Here is a 17,769-nt window from a genome sequence, read left to right as displayed (position 1 = left end):
GATTGACTTGTTCACAAACATACAACTCTGATTATTCAAATACATGTTCAACTCGAATAATTGCAAAATTGTTCATAAGGGAAAATTATGCGTACGACATATTTATTTTGTAACACGACAAGACTGATAACAGTGAGACGACTAACATGAACAACAACATAATAGCGAACATGACCCTCTGTTGTCGGACGACCACCACTAAGTCGACTTTTTAACATGTATCTCGAAAGCACTACGTAGCCAAGCGTTCCTTCCTTCTTTGGTCTTCAGTGTTGCAAATACATCTCTAAACCTTTTCTCAATCAACAGATGAGTGGCAAACAAATGTAGGTCGCTGCCTTCAGCTGCACCATCATCGATCACTTGTTGCAACTGCGCATTAACCTCAACACGGACAGGGTCGGTCTCAGCAGAGGTGATGGACTTGTTAGTGGTCATTGAACGCGACTCAAAAGCCTCGACTAGGCGTTTCATGTACTCTTCCCTCGTATCTTTTTTCTTCTTTGGTTTTGGAGAATCATGACGAACCTTACGCTTCCCAGTCGCATTTGAGCATGGATCAGGTGTGCTGTTTTCACCCCCACCTAAAGTGGCTTCGACATGATCATCAGATGATGAATTTGCATCCTCGACGCCAGGAACTAGGGTTGTTTGATTTGTGCAGACAATGGGTCCAAACATAACCTTTAGCTCGTCCTCATTCTCTAGGGGGCAGTTTTGAACATAATACACCCTGGCATTGCCTGCAGCAACATGGTATTTCCTACTTTGAGATGGCCATTACTATTGTTAATCTTAAAATTTTTAAAAAAGTCTACTTACTTCATTTTGCTTAGCCCACCACTCATCTGGAGCACTGATTGAACCAGTATGAGGGTCGCGACCAAGTCCTGTAGCCCTTTCATTAAGAGTTTTCCACTAGGTGAACATTCTCTTTAAGGAGTCCCACCTATTCTTCATTTGATCCCTGGTGTAAGTGCGACCAGTGCGTTCCTTAAACTTCCTTATGAGGTTAGCATACCCTTCTGCATTAAGAAACTGTTGTGGCCTGTTCCGGGCATTGACCTCTTCTACACAAATTTCTGTGTAAATTTTTGTTGCTCTACTATCCCACTTTGCAATCACTTTGCCAGACTTGTCCATCTAGTGCAAAACAAGTTTAGAGTTTTGAAAATACGTAGTGCTCTCGGATTAAGAAGAAAACAAAAACAACACTAAACTGATCATAATAACATCAGGTAGTACCATAAGTAGTAACATTCGGATGTGCTTAATTACACAAAGACAACGTTAATTAAACTGGTACTGGACACAAAAGGTCAGGGAAGACATTTACAGCAGCCCATTAAGAAAAAGCCTGATCATATCCCTGTTTCACTAAGACCTTACTACAAGCTCAACCAAATTCTAACTTAAACCTCATTGTCACTAAAGGAAGGCATCTGATCGGAGTCATATTCAATACCCCAAAACCTTTCGAAGTGCTCGGCAAAGTCCCAGTCTAGACTAAGGTTGTCTTCACCAGGGGGTGGTGAGGACAACTCTGAGGGTTCGAAGTTGCTGTCAGGCTGGTGGGTTACGTTGTTGACCTTGTCCAAATACTCTTGGAACACCAGAGAATCTTGCTCCATCATGCAAGCAATGTCCTCCAATGCTACACGAAGTTTGGTAGCGTCAAAGGAGGTCAACCCGCGTCCTGGACGGATTGTTTCTCGAGCTACGGAATAAATCTTGTCCGCAATCTCTTGCATCCTTCCAATTGCCTTGTCGGCTATGGAGTCTGCTGAATCCATCTGATGTGGATTTAGGTTGGTTAGTGTACTAGACAAGGGGACAATCTACTAACTTCCATGTATTGACATGAATTGCCGACATGGGACAAATGTTGCTTGAAGCAACTGACATACAGCTAGTAACAAACAAAAGTATGAACAAAGTATGAACTGAACTCTGATCAGACAGGTTGTGACAAAAAACAAAGTACTAATCCCTGAACAAATAATACTGATGCAACAGAGCAATGCCATCCTTAGTAAACCTTAAACTGTAATGGGTTGAGCCCATGTTGACAGTACACTGCGCAACAAATTGTATATGAGAGTACCTTGGTTGCACTGGAAATTGGAACCGAAGACGAAGACCCCGAGTTGATAAGGAAATCTGCAGGCAACATTGGAGATACAATTAGGTACTACTTCCATCCATACCCTTTTTCATTTACTGAATGAAGTGCAGATCAGGCGGCCGTGTACTGAATAAACAGGGTAGTACGAACCCTAGCTACACGACCGGAGGGGGAGCCGAGGGTCGGGATCGAGTCGAGCAACACCGTACCTGCGCAGATGACGACGCGACGGGGGGAGCAGAGGAAGCTTCACGACGGAGCAGCGGCGCCGGTGTCGGTGCGGCAACCCTAGCGACAGTAAAGGGTCAAGGAACGACAGCGGCGATGGTGGTGAATGAGAGGTTCCAGTCGGAGGAGAGAGGTCATACCTGCGACGCGACGACGACGGGGGGACGGCGAGGTTCCTTCGCGACAGGGATGAGGCTACGTCCTCGGAGCGCGAACCCTAGGGAAGACGAGTGAGACGCGGCGTAGGAGAACACGCACCGGCGCGGAGGAGGTGGCCCGTACCAACGATGATGCGGGGAGGAGACGGACCGGCGGCGGCGCGATGGGTGAGCGGCGGCGGAGGAGCGTTGCGTGTGCTAGAACCCTAGCGAAGTGGGCGCGGCTTCGAACCGAAGCCAACTGACGGGCGCTTCTAGCGTTCCGTGGCCGAGCGGCTTCATGCGCAAGCGTGTCGCGGAGAAGCGGCGCGAGAATCTACCCGTTTGGCTCCAGCTCCTGCTTCTGGCGGCCAGAAGCCGCCCAGAAGCTGAACCAAACAGGGGCATAGTTTCATGCACAGAAGCAGATGAGTTAAGAAATAAATCATTATGGAAGATGCCACAATAACAATGGGTGACATGGAAACAAACCTTTGGATCTAAAAAATTGGCACCAAATTCATAATGAGCAGTTGGAACTTTAATAGTTTCAGACCCCTGGGCTGGAACTTCTAAGGAGCCCATAAAAACGTTGTGGAAGATATTGTTAGGACATACTCGGGAAAATATAACATAAGTTATGTAATGATCTTAGTGGGCAGGCCTGGTGCAGTGGTGAGAGCTGTCTCACTGAATCACCAGGTCACGGGTTCGAAGCAGCCTCTCCGCAATTGCGGGGGGAGACTTGGTTCAGTTTATCCCTTCCCCAGGCCACACTCATGTGGGAGCCTCTAGCCCTGGGTCTGCCCATATGTAATGATCTTACCTGTTGCTAAGAGAAAACTTTTGATTCAACCCTTTTGTGAAGTCAAACCTCAATCCTTCAAAAAGTTTAGGCTTCAAAGACACTACAAAAGGAGCATGTCATCTGTCAGCAGAGATCACGAAAGTAATACTAAAGTTATACAGTAGTGTGCATGCACCAAAAAACAGAACATCAATTGGACCATTTAGGTTTGCTATTGCTTTGGTCATACACGAAAAATAATAAACTACACAGAGCATATATCCCTCATCCCCAGTTAATTGAAAGGGAACTCAACAAGTGGATAAAAATTTCAAAATGACATTCTATTATTGTAATCTAAATTTTGAACATTACTACAGTTCAATCATTCTATTCAACCATAACATTTGTCTTAAAGTACTTCTCATCTCTTTCGGATAGAACAATATTTGATGGAGACTACTTAAACAGTTGAACTTGACTAAGGCTATGAAAGAAATGCTGAAGATTTTATTGGAGCTGGAAAAAAACAGAAAGGCAGCTTATGGGATCAAACTATATTTATAGCCATTTGTCAGTTATCAAAGTATACTGAGCAATGCCCATTGCCAAATATTTATAAGGTAGGAGTAGGAACCAAGCAAGTTGCCATGCACATCAAAACCTATAAGAAGTCTGAAAAGATCTTAGGCACTAAAGATGTGCATAAAAGCTCATGGGTAAGAACTAAAGAGCAAAGCGGTTTGCACATGGACACGAGAAAACAGATTACCCCTTCGCCTAAATTGTGTTTTCTATAACCAGCTAACTAATAATAGAATACCATTCCCTTAGTATATTAAAAGGTCATATCAAGTATCAAACTAAATGAGAATGGGCTCGTAGCTGGGTAACATGGCATGTGAGGTAAGCTGCTCACTTGAGTTCAACCATCAGGATTGTTTGAAAGGTGTTTCATTGTGGCATGCCCCCATAACAATTTCTAGATCAGCCTCTAGGATTTTTGCGCCAAAACTCGGGTTGAATCTTCGATACTCAGGATTGTTTGATGGGTGTCTCATCATGGCATGCCGCCAAATTAATTTCCAGATAAACCTCCAGCGCCTTTGGGCCATGATGGGACAGCAATGGGCCCATATTTCAAACCAAGGCTTCGTGAACCTCTCCAGCAAGTATATGTGTGCATAGGGTCAATCTAGTGTACGTCTTAAGGGCAATAATTGATGTGCATGTGGGATGTATGGAATGTGTTAAGATGTGTGTTCATATACTACAATTTGTGCCATGAGTGGAGGCCTAAAAAAGCATCAAGAAGATTTTCTTACAATTTATGGAATGTGCATAAAAAACATGGGCAGTGAGCTGGTAAACTGAATAAACAAGTCATAAGTCATCTGGATAGAGGCACAATGCATATGGATAATTGGTATTTGTGACAAGATATCAATGTTAAAAAAATAATTAAACAAATACCAAAAATCCTAGAGACAGCAGGTGTAGTGGAATCAAATGCTTCACTGTGGGCACTGTGTGCAAAAGATACTTGTGTCATACACAAATGGCCAAGCAATTCCTAAGACACATCTATCAATGCTGTGTAATAATGACAATCAACTAAGCACCATAATTTTCAGATCCAACTATGAACCCCCGTAAAACTAAAGCAGCAGCCTAAAACTTGATCCATATCGAGAAATTCAATCTCCGTCGACCAACCAATTCTACCATGGGTATCGCCAACCATGTGGCAGCACATACCGAGTGAAAACTACACAATGCCGCAGCACTGCACACGCGCTAGCTGGTTATGGAGTTAAAACTGGACGGGTAAGGGGACAAACTGAGAGCCTCGCGCTGGATCTCCTCGAAGGGCACGGGGCAGAGGAGGTTGAGGTAGTCCACCTTCTCCTCCTTCTTCTCCTCTCCCACTGACGTCTGTGGGAGGATCCCGGCGAGCCCGGGGCCACAGGGCGGCGCGCCCTCCTGGGGTAGCGCTGAGTGAGGAGAAGGTGGCGCTAGCTGATTTTATTAGGGCTGTTGTGCTGCCGGTTATAACATCTCTCCCGGCCTTCACAAACAGCTCGTCCTCGAGCTAGAAGGCAGGATTACGGGGGTGGGGAATCTTTCGTAGCAGCCACCCCATCGTCGACGGCGGTTACCTCAAGGTAGAAGAGGCGTCGGCAGTGATGGCCTCGTATAAATGGCTCGTCGCAGTTGTAGCACAGACCCTAGGGGCGTCGCTCCGTCATCTCTGCTGGGGTGAGGCGCTTGAACGTCGGTGCTGCCGAAAACACCACAGGGAGTTCCATTTACCTAAATATCATCATTGAAAATAAGATGGCTCTTGCTATATTTTTCATGCAGATCAAAGGCATTATGATTGGTAAAGCCCTCAAATTGTCCAAAATTTAGATTGTTACATTCTAGGATAAAGAGTAAATTGATCTGCCATAGCAAAAGTACATTGTTGAGTCTAATTCACTTGAATGAGGACTTTCTCACCGTAGAATTGCTTAATAGCAGCCATGAACTCTTCAATAAGCTCATCATGCTCCTGACATTAAGGAAAATGCATAGATAAGATCTCAAGCGTCACATATTTTGTCAATTCCTAACTCCTAGCAATCTCGACACAGTTACATACCTCGCCAGTCACACATTTTTGCCGAAGTCCAATGTAGAACTCATCATTAAGCAATTTCTCATTATTTGTGCCAACATCAATTGTGATAGGCAAACACGGCAACGTAATTTAGAATTTGCCACTTGAGATAATTTAATTGTTTGTTGGTACCAAACATGCATGACCATTACAAGAGATGCAACCAAAAAAGGAGAGAAAATATATGAATGCTTACAACTGATGGTTCAAATCCTCCAAGAGCAGTGTATATAGCAAGTTTGCCTACATGAATTCCCATTCCCTATAGAAGGATTCGATATAATATAAGCAAAGGCCCTCGAGTAATAAGTTACTAATGAGACAATCATACCTGATAACCCAAATCTCCAAGTCCCAAGATTCGCTCACCATCAGTAACAAAGATAACTTGAATGTTTCTATGTGGCCAGTTCTTTAGAACATCTAGGAACTTCCCCTGGAATGCACCTTGAGGTCAGTCCAGGTCAAACAGGTAGATGGTATACAGCTATATATTTTTGTAAATTTGAAGCAAATATAGGCACACATACTTGTCCTTCAGGCTGACATACAGACCCTGTGGTCATCCAAAGATGGACCCATATTTCTGGCAAGCCTCACATACAGTTGTTGTGTAAACAAAAGGAAGCAGCTCCACCACATTATCAATTAAAAGCTTGTAGAAAAGCCTCTCGTCCGTCGTCCGTCTCCTGAAAACATGAGGTTTTAAGCACAATCATTGGACCAACCATTCATTCTAAATGAACATCTCATATCAATTATGTTGGCCATCACAAGCTTTCGTATAAGAGTATAAAGGATAAATTAGGACAACCTGAAGGTACATAATGGCTGTGATCTGGTACTATCGCAGGGTGTTCATGAACTTTTTAATCTACATATACTTTAAAGTGATCTTCGGTAAGTATAAAAAGAAAGAAAGGTCAGCACAAGAACATGTACTATATACTATACCATGACACAATTTTAGCGTCAAACAACTGACGGTAAAAATAGACATTTTGCGACAGACAGTCTGTCACAAAATATTACCATCACACTATCTGTCGATAGTTATTGTATTGGAGTCAACAAATCTGTCGGCAATAATGTCGAGCTACTGTGACAGTCCATCTGTCGGTAAAACGGATTATGCGTGGCGCAAAGTCTGTCGGGAAAAAGTAGCATCAGATCGTTTGTCGGTAAATGGATGTCATGATCCTATAGCGAAAAAATAATTAACGAGCGAGCGTGAGTAGGAATCGAACTCGTGACCCTTCGCAAAAAGAGAAGACACATATCTAATAACTAGTGAGGATTATTCACTCTATTCTCGGTATTATTTATTATTCACTCTATTATCGGTATTATTTATTATAAAACTGTACACATTAATTATTAAAGGGCTACAACTCACTTGCAATGTAACGATGTGAGCTGGCTGGCTGTGGATTGAAAAAATGTGAACTCGTTTAATTTTTCGCTGGATTGAAAAAATGTGTAATCCGATCAGATGAAAATGCTATAACAACCATCCTGAATTTTAATTATACCCGGAGAGATTTGCATGAACTTGTTTAATTTGTCTCTAGCTTACCGTTGTAGCATATATACTCCACGTTGCACGGTTCTGCCCTGTTCCACCGATCCGCGGCTGCCGCCCCCTGTCCCACCGATTCGCCTCCCCCTTACCCTAATCACGCGCCCCCGTGTCCCGCCGATCCGCAGCTGTCGCCTCCTCTTCCCCTAATCTCGTGTGTCTCCCACCCGCGTGCATCATCCCAGCAACCACCTCGCTCGCGATCCGTCAGCGCCGCCGCTCACCATCCACCCACGCATGCTGCGAAGCAACCACAAACGCGCTCGCCCCGCCCGTGCTCTCCGCGTCACTCGAAAACGCGACCACCCCTAGACCAGCCCAACCTTCCTCTTCGCAAAACCCCACGAGGAAACCGCGCCAGCACCGGAGTCCCAAGCTGGTGGTTATGACCTCGCCGGCCTCAAGGGCTGAGTGGGAGGGACGACAACGAAGGATTGAAGGAGCTCCAGTCGAGCGGAGATGGAGCGGAGATGGAGACAGGGATGGCAGTGGCGGTGATGATGGTTTCAGGCATCGGCGCGGATGCGGCCTTCCGACCTCCAGGCAGCCCCGCGCTCCCGGGAGGCTGAATTCCAGCGACGATGGCGCGAATCCCTTCTCTGCCACAATATTTGTCGGACGCGGTCGCGGGGAGGCTGCTGTTCCCTCCTCCCCCAGAATCCTGTCCTTCGTTGTGTTCTTTGGAGTCGGTCGCATCCGCGGATCCCCACTACCCCCTCCTTAGTGTTCCTATTCTGTGCCGCCGAGCCTCGACGCTTCCTCCTCCATGTGTCCCGCTGCCACGCACGTTCCCATTCTCAGTGGCGGCTGTGAGGTCCCTTGGATGTAGCAGCCTTCGCTGGATAAGCCTCCAGACGAGGTGTCGAAACAGGCTCCCGGCGCGCAGCAACCGAAGTTGTCGCCATAGGAAGTCGTGAAACAGGCAGTTTAACTCTTGGTCGGCGGGGTCCACAACGACGAAGATGGCGGAGGGCATGGTAGTGGGGGTCACGGCTCCCGTGGCCATAGCCTGGGCCACTGTGAGTGCCCTATTGATGTGGAAGACGACCACAAGTGATCTACTTGGGGGGCAAAGCTGATGGTGATAGGATAGAGCAGCAACTCAGCGAGGACAAGATGAAGATTCTAGAGCAGGCGTTCATGGAGGCAGCTCATAATGTGCCATGACCCTGACATATATGCAAAGCAGGAAGACCCACAGAAAGGTCGAGGACCAACACTGGCTGTTTCTCCGATGTTGATCAAGATAAGAACATCAAGGTGTCTCGAGCACGTCCCTCTCATCTTTCATTTGCAGTCATGCTTTGGATTGTCATTTTACATATTGTCTAAGAGTCTTCTTGTCTCCAATCAAATGGCAGACATCACCAGCATGGGCGATGGTAAGTAGGGATCGGAGGGATGGCTCGTAATAAGGATCTCTACCTTGGAAAATTCAGTGAGTATATATGTATCCTTTGGCCTTTGCATATGCTAAACAACACATATTCCTTAGCACTAATTTGATCGAAAGGATGTTGTGTCATGCGTAATCGAAAGGATGTTCCAATTCATTATCATGAACAGGTGCAACACTGGTACATTTAATTGCGTTCCGCACAGATTTGATCTCCTATTTCTTTGGCTGTTAGCTTGCATGCTGGTTAGTACATATTTGTGCTTGTAGCCCATTGCTGAGACCACTGTTGAAATTGAAGGTGCGTCTCTTGTTTTTTAGTTTTTTGGTTGTTGCGATTGTGGGAATCCTCTTCTTTGTGCCACTGGCTGACTAGAAAAGTTGATGATGTTATCAATGTGAGGTAATTCAGCTACTTATTTTATTCATTCTTCTGCTTAATTTTAATTCATGAGAGATGGTTTAAAGGGGCTGCCATAATGTGAGCATTTTATCTTCCTTTTTAAATTCTAGCGGACACCAGAAGTTGAGTAGCTTGCTCGATTCTTGATTCATCAGTAGCCTGTTTGGCATCATGAGAGAGTATTAGCTCATCAGTAAGCCTCCATCTTCTATTCTATTCAAGTGAGATTAAGACTATATGGAAGGGCTGGGATAGAAGAGTTCCTAGAAATATTTTGGCATCCTATCAGTATTATCAATTACTTTCTCATGTTTGCACAGGCCTAGTGTCTTTGACATCGTACTTCACCATAAAATTCAAGATAACTCTTGTACAAAGATTGCAACCATACAACTTTAGCCTACTTTAACTGTTATATTAAGACAGCATCATTCTGTATCATTAAAAAGTATACAAGTCTCTTCAGAGATGTCTTCTAAGCTCTTCAGCAAGTTATGCGTCAAAGAAGAAATATGATAGGAATTTTGAGTCTCTTTTCTTTGTTCCGCAATTTGTACTCTGATCGTTGAAGCATAGTCTAAGTACTATGGGTGTGTTGTAATTGGCTATACTCATTCACTTGTGAATGTTGAGGCCAAGATATTATAGTCACTATGGGTCTGTTGTAATTGGCTATACTGCATTAGTAATATAATTCTCATTTTAGCCACCCAACTTGGAACCGAACAAGCTCTATATAATACTTTTATTGAACTTTCAGTTTGTATTTTCTGTTGGGAGTTTATAGACCTGTTGATATAGTAATTGACAAATTATTGAAATATGTTGTAGGGAAGAGGTGCTGGAAGCAAGGATCAGAGTGCTTGAAGTGTGTGGAAAAAATGATTACTCGCATGCATGCTAGCCGTTGGCGTAACACCCAGCTATGTTGTAGGGAAGAGGCGATGGAGAGATTTCAGTTTGCTAGATGAATCTTTAGACTTTGCATGTAATAGAACTGAAAGATCACATCAGAATTTAGAAAACATGTATGCTATTATTTTATACGTTCATCACACAAACCGTGTTCCAACAAACCAATATATGTTGGAATTCAAAGTCAAAGATTGATTTCTTTCTTTTAGTAATCAAATTTCATATATTCTGAGCTACATATTATTCAAGTTGTCCTGCAATATTCATCATAATCGTTTTATTATTTGTTTTATTAGCATATATTTGTATGCATGATTCTTTTTTTTAAACTGCACATAGGGAATATCATCAGACAATCTGTCGGTATATAGACTTTTAGCGACACACAAGGCGTTGACACAAGAATATGTCGGCATACTTGTGACATAAAGTAGAACAATGAGTTGGGGGTAGCATGAGGGGAGTACATGTTGTTGTGCCCTATTTCCTTGAATTTGGCATCCAAATAGTCCTACAATAATTTGAAAACAAAAATATTCAGACATTGATGATGAAACACTGAAAAGTATCCTAGAATAAGAGGAGCATTTAAATGTAAAACTAAATAGTAAGTCAAATGGCATGTTCAACTAAAAACAGGTTAAAATTCTCCGTAAACCAAGTAACACTCATTTAAAATTCATGCAAACAAATTGTGGAGGCATGGAGCTATTTTAGTACGGGGTCTGAAATAAAATAAGATGGCACAAGAAGGGAAATTAAAGACCTTTTTCAATGCATCGATGCCTTTTGCTTCCTCCCCAAAGCAACCAAACCTCCATACCGTAATCACAACAGTCAAATATACAAGGAGCCTCTCCAGACAGCATTGTGTGGTCAACTTCTGATGTTATAATGTTCTATCGATTTAAAACTATACAATACAAATAGCGTCGACAAGGGTATTTGAGATTTGGTGGTAAAAACAAAAGGAATGAGGAGCTAACTATCCCCTAACCAATCGGCTAATCTGCCAAGTCGTTTCCATTGTGTCTCTTCTTTGCAAGGAAATCACAAATCTACCAAAGTTGAGCAGACAAGAAGAACTATAGCTACCTTTCCACGAAGAGAGGCTTCTTTTGCGGTTGTGAATGAACCTGTAGCACAAGGCGACGGCGATGGCCAATGCTAGCTCTGTGCTCCGGTACGGACTTCACATCAGTGACACCACCTACACCTCTCCTTCGTCCTCGAGCACCGCCCTTGGACCCAGTCTTGCCGCCCTTCAACTATATTAGCCTAGACTCACATTTTTTACCAATCCATAGCAGTTATTCATTTAGTACTGAAATGAGAAATGAGTTCTAAAGTGTACCTCTGTTCTGTAGGGACTATCTGTCTGGAGGTGAAAGCTTCAGCTGGGCCTTACAGTCTTGTGAACTGCAAAAAGGATAAAATTTGAACCATGATATGTATTTATAACACAGGTGATTACCAAAACAGTCGCTGCACACACACATACACGATGCTCAGTACAACAGACAAACTCGACACAAGAAGGAAAAGGTAAGACATGAGTAGAAGTGAAAAGACGTAGCCTCAAAACTAACAAATTCAGTTATACAGCTAGTTATTTTGCAATTGCTCTATATCTAACTTGTAGTCTATTTTATTAGACACAACTCTTAGGCTCCAAATTTCCCTGATCCTAGCCGATGTTGAGATATTGTTGGTAAATATGGAGTGACAATATTTTATATTGCACCAACACTTATACGCTTATTTATGCGTGATGGCATTGAGGTAATACTGCTTGGTGTTTGTTTGATATTTAATCATCTGAGAATGCCAGGTGTGTTATTCAGCTCTGATGTTTATGCTACAATTCCAAGATATAAGACCAAAAAGAAATAACTTAATATTTGTTATTCATAAATTGATTGCAGTTGATCTATAATGACTTACAGGTTTTATATAATGAGCCTGCATGTACTGTTAATAGTAGAAACATACCTTTGAGACCGAAATCCATATTATCTAATACTAATTGATGTCTATCTGAGTACTTTTAAATGTGGATGAGCCAATCTACCCCACCGTATGGAGGTTTGTAATGACTGCTACCTCTTATAATTTGTATGTGCTAAAAAGGTCTTATACATGTGGTTTTGTAATGTTTTTGGCGACTCATGATGCCTGTCGGATTTGAGAAAATCTCCCAAACCTAATTAAGTCACGGTTTAGCAGAAAGGAGGTGGAAATCCAACCAAGAAATGAACTTGTACGGTTGTGCCAACCCGAGAGCTTACCTCGCCACCGCTGCAGAAAAAAGACCAAAAGAGCTTACCTCGCCGCCGCTGTAGATCCTTTAGGAGGCGTCGGCTCAATCCATAGAGAGATCGCACCGAGTTTTTGGGTCACGGAGGAGAGGCCGAGGAGGACACCGCGACACGGGAGTGGATCGCGCCGATCTACGCGCCGAGGAGGAGATCCGCGCCGCAACACGGGAGGAGATCGTGCGGATGGGTGGGGGACTAGATCGAGCTGATGGAGACCGGAATCTCGCGATGCGGGACATACCCGCATGCGGGGGCACGGCAGGGGCCTAGAAGGGGAGAGGAGGGTGGGGTGGATCCTCGGCCACCTGGATCTGCACGCGCCATCAACGGCGTGGGGAGGAGGGTGGGGCGGATCCTCAGCCACCTGGGATCTGCGCGCGCCATTGACGGCGTGGGGAGGAGGGTGGGGATGCGAGATTTGGGGGCGCAAGGGCGTGGCCGCGCGGGTGGAGGCCGAAGGTGCTAGGGCGGGCGGTGGGGAGGATGGAGGGGATCACGTGGACGTTGATCACCGAGGCAGAACCACCGTTGTGGACGCCTACAATAGGCTCTTAAGGAGTAGTAGGGATTGAATTATGGTAAAAGTTAAACTAAATTCTACCATAATTCATTTCAAGGCATATGGATTGTGGCGAATACACATATACATCAAGCAAGACCTAAGTGATGTATAGAGCCATATAATAACCAAATTAGTATTTTTAATATCAAAGTCATGCATATGAAACCACTATGCCTTTTTTGGTTTCTAAGGCGAAATCAATTACGATTTGGTGTATTTTTTTCTTTTGTTCATCTCTTTGCTGGTAAAACCGAAATCGAAACTTGTCGAGGAAACGATCCTCTGGCCCCTAGTGCCCACCGGTCAGAGAGAACACACGAGATAGGAGCCTCCTAACTATTAGGGGACACCCGTTAGTGAGAGAGTAATGGAATCGTCTACCCCAGAAGCACCCGCCCCGGATAAGCCCCGAGGCACCGAGCCCGGTGTCGGGCGTGGTGGAGCAGTATAGGAGGGTCGGGTGCATTAACTACGCCTAGCCCGATACCGACCCGCCATAAGTGGTCGGTCGCATTAACTATGCCTGACACCAGGTCGCAATAGAGAGTTGGTCTATCTCCCACTCATGACATGTGCAGCCCCTCGGCTTACAGCGCACTCATGACTTATGCAGCTCTTTGCTCAATGGCGCACTCATGACCTATAAGTCCCTTGGCCTGCGGAACACTCATGACTATCAAGCCTAGGCCTAAGAGTGCGAACCATCCACAGGGCCCGCAACGTGACGAGCCACGCCAAGACCCGGACTACGGAGGCCAGGTGTCGACGTGGCGCAGAGGTAGTTATGATGGTGCCAGGGCCCGCGCTACCCATGCCATCCATTATTAATGAGCACGAACAGAGATGACAAGGTGTATACAGACAAGCGGCCTCACTAGGGTAAGATGCTCAGTTTTACCACGATATAATGACTCCTTCTCAAAGAAGCCACTGGCGGCCGACCTCCATCTTGGCCTATAAAAGGAGGAGGTCAACCACGAAGATGGAGAACGGACCCAAGAACACACGAGACAGAAGACACTCGATGGAAGGCGACCACGCACATGGTGAGACATGAAGACCTGGAGGCCGGAGCCAAGGCTTAGCGTAGGACATCAGTTCTGTAGTCTTAGGGCCACCCCCACAGAAGAGACTTGGGAGCCCTTCCTCCCTCTCTCACCCGCTTGTAACTCGCTTGCAACCAATACTACGAGCATCGAGCAACAAAGGTGCCGATAACGCAAGCCGCCGAAGACTGAATGTAGGGACGTTCTGTCCGAACCAGTATAAACATTGCACCCACTGAGCACGCTGTATGGAGCCCATAGCGCGCATATACAAATGTTCTTGTCGGAGCGGAGGTTCGAAACACTGACAAAACTAGTCTAGGTTTTTGTGAATCATTGAAATCGAGAAAAACGAGATATCATGTCGTCAAATACATCCTGGTAACTATTATACTCCTTTGCTTCGTTCCAAATTAAAATTCATTTTATCGTTTTAGTGGATTCATACGACAATTAATGTATATGTGTCTAGTTTCATCATTATTCATTTGAATATAGAAATAAAAAAAACAAGATCTACAATGACTGATTATTTTGGGACGGAAGGAGTATTTAATTTAATAATTGACACAGCATGCCAACTCTCTATGGGTCTCTTTGGTAGGGATCTAAGTGCTCTTGCTCCTGCACTGTAGTAGGAGCAGAGGGTTTCATCAGCTCTGTGAGTGAAGGAACAGGAGAAAAAAAGAGTTTCTTTATGCTCTATGCATCAGTGTACAACTAGGCATATCATTCTGAAAAAGGACACTATGTACGCAAGTACAGCAGTGTCCAGTGTTGAAGCCTTCTATGCTCGTCAGTTGCGAATTAAATACCTTATCTATGTTACTACGTACGTACATATATATGGAAGCGAACCATCAATCTCATAGCTCATTTCTATATGAAGTAATATTACAAGCTATTAGACATAGCTCGTGTAACCGTATACTATAGTTCTTATCGAATGAAACATCATATATACCAGGTCAAGGCGATGATAACTAAGTCGATTCATAATCATATCTTAACAAAAAATACGGCTACTAAGCTAGCACGCCAGCAGCCTAGTCGTCGTCTTACTTTTCTGTTTGCACCTGAACCTAGTGTAGCCATCAGCAGCTATAAATATGGCCATACAGAACCGATACATGCACAGATCTATACTGAGCTAATAACAAGCTATATTTACAAAACAGTAGTAAAAAACCAGAGAGAAAGAGCGCAATATGATGGCTGTTTCAAGGGTGTCACTCGTCTTCCTCGTGGCGTCGTTAGCCATGTTCGTCCTGGCCGCTTTTGATGGCGCGAAGGCACAGGAGGCAGACGGCGTGCTGGCGACGTACAACCTGTACAACCCAGAGAGCATAAACTGGGACATGCGGAAGGCGAGCACGTTCTGCGCGACGTGGGACGCGGACATGCCGCTGGCGTGGCGGCAACGCTACGGGTGGACGGCGTTCTGCGGCCCTGCCGGTGATCATGGCCAGGCCTCATGTGGCCGCTGCCTCCAGGTGCGAATGCATGCACATGCATGCGTGCGATCTTCTTTCTCTGTCTGACTGTCTCTGTGTCTGTCGCGCGCGTTTGTGTCTTCTTCTCGCGCACTCACAACGTAGTCGGCAATAATGGTTTCTTGACCAGGTGACGAACAGCGCGACACAAGCGAGCACGGTGGCGAGGGTGGTAGACCAGTGCGACAACGGCGGGCTCGACCTGGACATCTCGGTGTTCCAGCAAATTGACACCGATGGCGGGGGCATGGCCAACGGCCACCTTTCTGTTGACTACCAGTTCGTCGATTGCCAAGATTAGAAGACAATCTGATATGCATGCTCGATCGATCGGGTGGCAGCACGACGCATCGATATGACGATATACATGTATACACGTATGCATGGTGCATATTGTCGACCAGTTTGCTGAATAAATCTGGAGAAACAAATCAGTGTAACAATAAAATTATATCATGGGATTAGTGCAAGAGGACGTTATATTATATTTATACCTGGCCAATGGGCCTGGCTGGACTAGCACGAGCCGAACCGGACCTACACCAGACCGCATTAGTCAGGCCGAGGCACGCCCGGCATGTGGGCCTTGACAACAGCCCAAGCACGGCCCAAATCCGTCTTATAAACAACATTCCTGTAGACAACCATATAGGATAGAACCATATATAGAATTTTACACCAAGTTTCATAAACAACCATTAAGGACACAAAAACACAGTACAGTCACTAGCTCGTACAAGTATCAGCCAGACAGCAACCACAAGTTTTATGAGCCCACAGCCACCAGCCATCAGCAACCACAACTAGCCATACAAGTATACAACCACAACTAGACATAAAAAATTAGATCACCACGCTTTAAAAATAGTTGTTTACATTGGTTGCCTCATTAAAAACATTTAGGTAAAAGCCCATTTTAACTACATGGGGATACAACCCTAAAGGAAAAAGAGTACAACCTAGCTCTTTTATGATCTTAGTTTAATGGTGCATTACTTCATGTCCATCCCCACCACTACCACAAACAGAACCATCCTCTTGTGCATCAAGATACATGTTTGCCATTAGCTCTTCAAGATCTTTGTTCTCCACACTATGTTGCTACCGAGCAGCAGCTTGTTCCCGATCCTTGTCAAAAGACAGCATCTCCACATGTTCTGGTGTCAACCTGCCATGTAAACTGAAATCACACTAAGAAGAAATAGTTTATACAGGCACAATTAAGACATTTAGCTAGAATTGATAGAATTGGATAGCTTCTTTTATGATCATGCCACCAACTAAGTGCACTAAATGATTCATCAAACTCAGTAAGAGGATCACCATCTAGATAAGATGATAACTCAGAAATTGTGCAAGAATCCGAGCGATCGAGTGTATTGATCATCTAGCAGACCATCTTAATACTTTATTAGATAGATCATGAGGCCATAAGTCTAAACACAAAGGAAACACAATCTACAAGACTATTAGGGCAACATCCCTTTTATGTTAAATATTTTTAATTTTTTTATATATACTGTGTATATGTTGGGTACGTAGGGTATGCCAGGGTACCCCTAGATACGCCCCTGGTGACATGACCATACACCACACTGCGACTTTAACACAACATCCATTTTCATTTGCACATTCTCAAGTTCGAACGTCCCGCATGATATCCTTGGCTAATAGCACCTCAGTTCCTTCCTAAACTTAGTACTAAAACCTCAGTTCCTCTCGAACCTAGTTTCAGCTCATCACCCACCATGTTCTACCTTAACGACACCTGCACATGAACAACACACACAACTGTGTACAAGCATAAGTCTATTGCTTGACTGAAGGTTAATCCTCGCAACACCACTTCATCGAGTGTGTTACAACAATATTAAGACTCATATTAACACGCATGCATAATTTGACATTAATCAAAACCACATATTTTACATGCATGCATTACATCCAAAAGCATGTCAATCACTATACGTTAACAATAACAAATTATGACAATGTTCTAATGTCAACTAATACAATGTTTTGATCGCACACGATTTCACAATATCCATGGTACATATTATTGATATTTAGAATGTACTAAAACACTAAAATATACGATAGTATGTGGGATTGATAACC

The 17,769-nt window shown here is 44.3% G+C and overlaps 2 protein-coding genes and 1 pseudogene across 2 annotated transcripts; 1 reads left to right on the top strand and 2 right to left on the bottom strand.

The window, feature by feature from the left end:
* Positions 1-3,134: 3,134 nt before the first annotated feature.
* LOC103655149 (mitochondrial import receptor subunit TOM40-1-like) lies at positions 3,135-5,420 on the bottom strand. Its single transcript, XM_008681948.3, has 3 exons — positions 5,387-5,420; positions 5,119-5,292; positions 3,135-3,398 (listed from the first exon to the last, which is right to left on the bottom strand). The coding sequence occupies exons 1-3, from the start codon at positions 5,418-5,420 to the stop codon at positions 3,313-3,315; spliced, it is 294 nt and encodes a 97-aa protein (XP_008680170.1). The 3' UTR covers positions 3,135-3,312.
* Positions 5,421-5,590: 170 nt separating this feature from the next.
* LOC103655148 (NADP-dependent malic enzyme, chloroplastic-like) lies at positions 5,591-8,524 on the bottom strand (annotated as a pseudogene).
* A 6,845-nt stretch (positions 8,525-15,369) lies between these two features.
* LOC109945686 (pathogenesis-related protein PR-4) lies at positions 15,370-15,952 on the top strand. The gene is made up of 2 exons (XM_020552003.1): positions 15,370-15,651; positions 15,782-15,952. The coding sequence occupies exons 1-2, from the start codon at positions 15,370-15,372 to the stop codon at positions 15,950-15,952; spliced, it is 453 nt and encodes a 150-aa protein (XP_020407592.1).
* The last annotated feature ends 1,817 nt before the right edge of the window (positions 15,953-17,769 follow it).

The sequence above is a fragment of the Zea mays genome, chromosome 4 (assembly GCF_902167145.1).
Source record: "Zea mays cultivar B73 chromosome 4, Zm-B73-REFERENCE-NAM-5.0, whole genome shotgun sequence".
Taxonomy (NCBI): domain Eukaryota; kingdom Viridiplantae; phylum Streptophyta; class Magnoliopsida; order Poales; family Poaceae; genus Zea; species Zea mays.
This window is presented reverse-complemented; position numbering and strand designations above follow the sequence as displayed.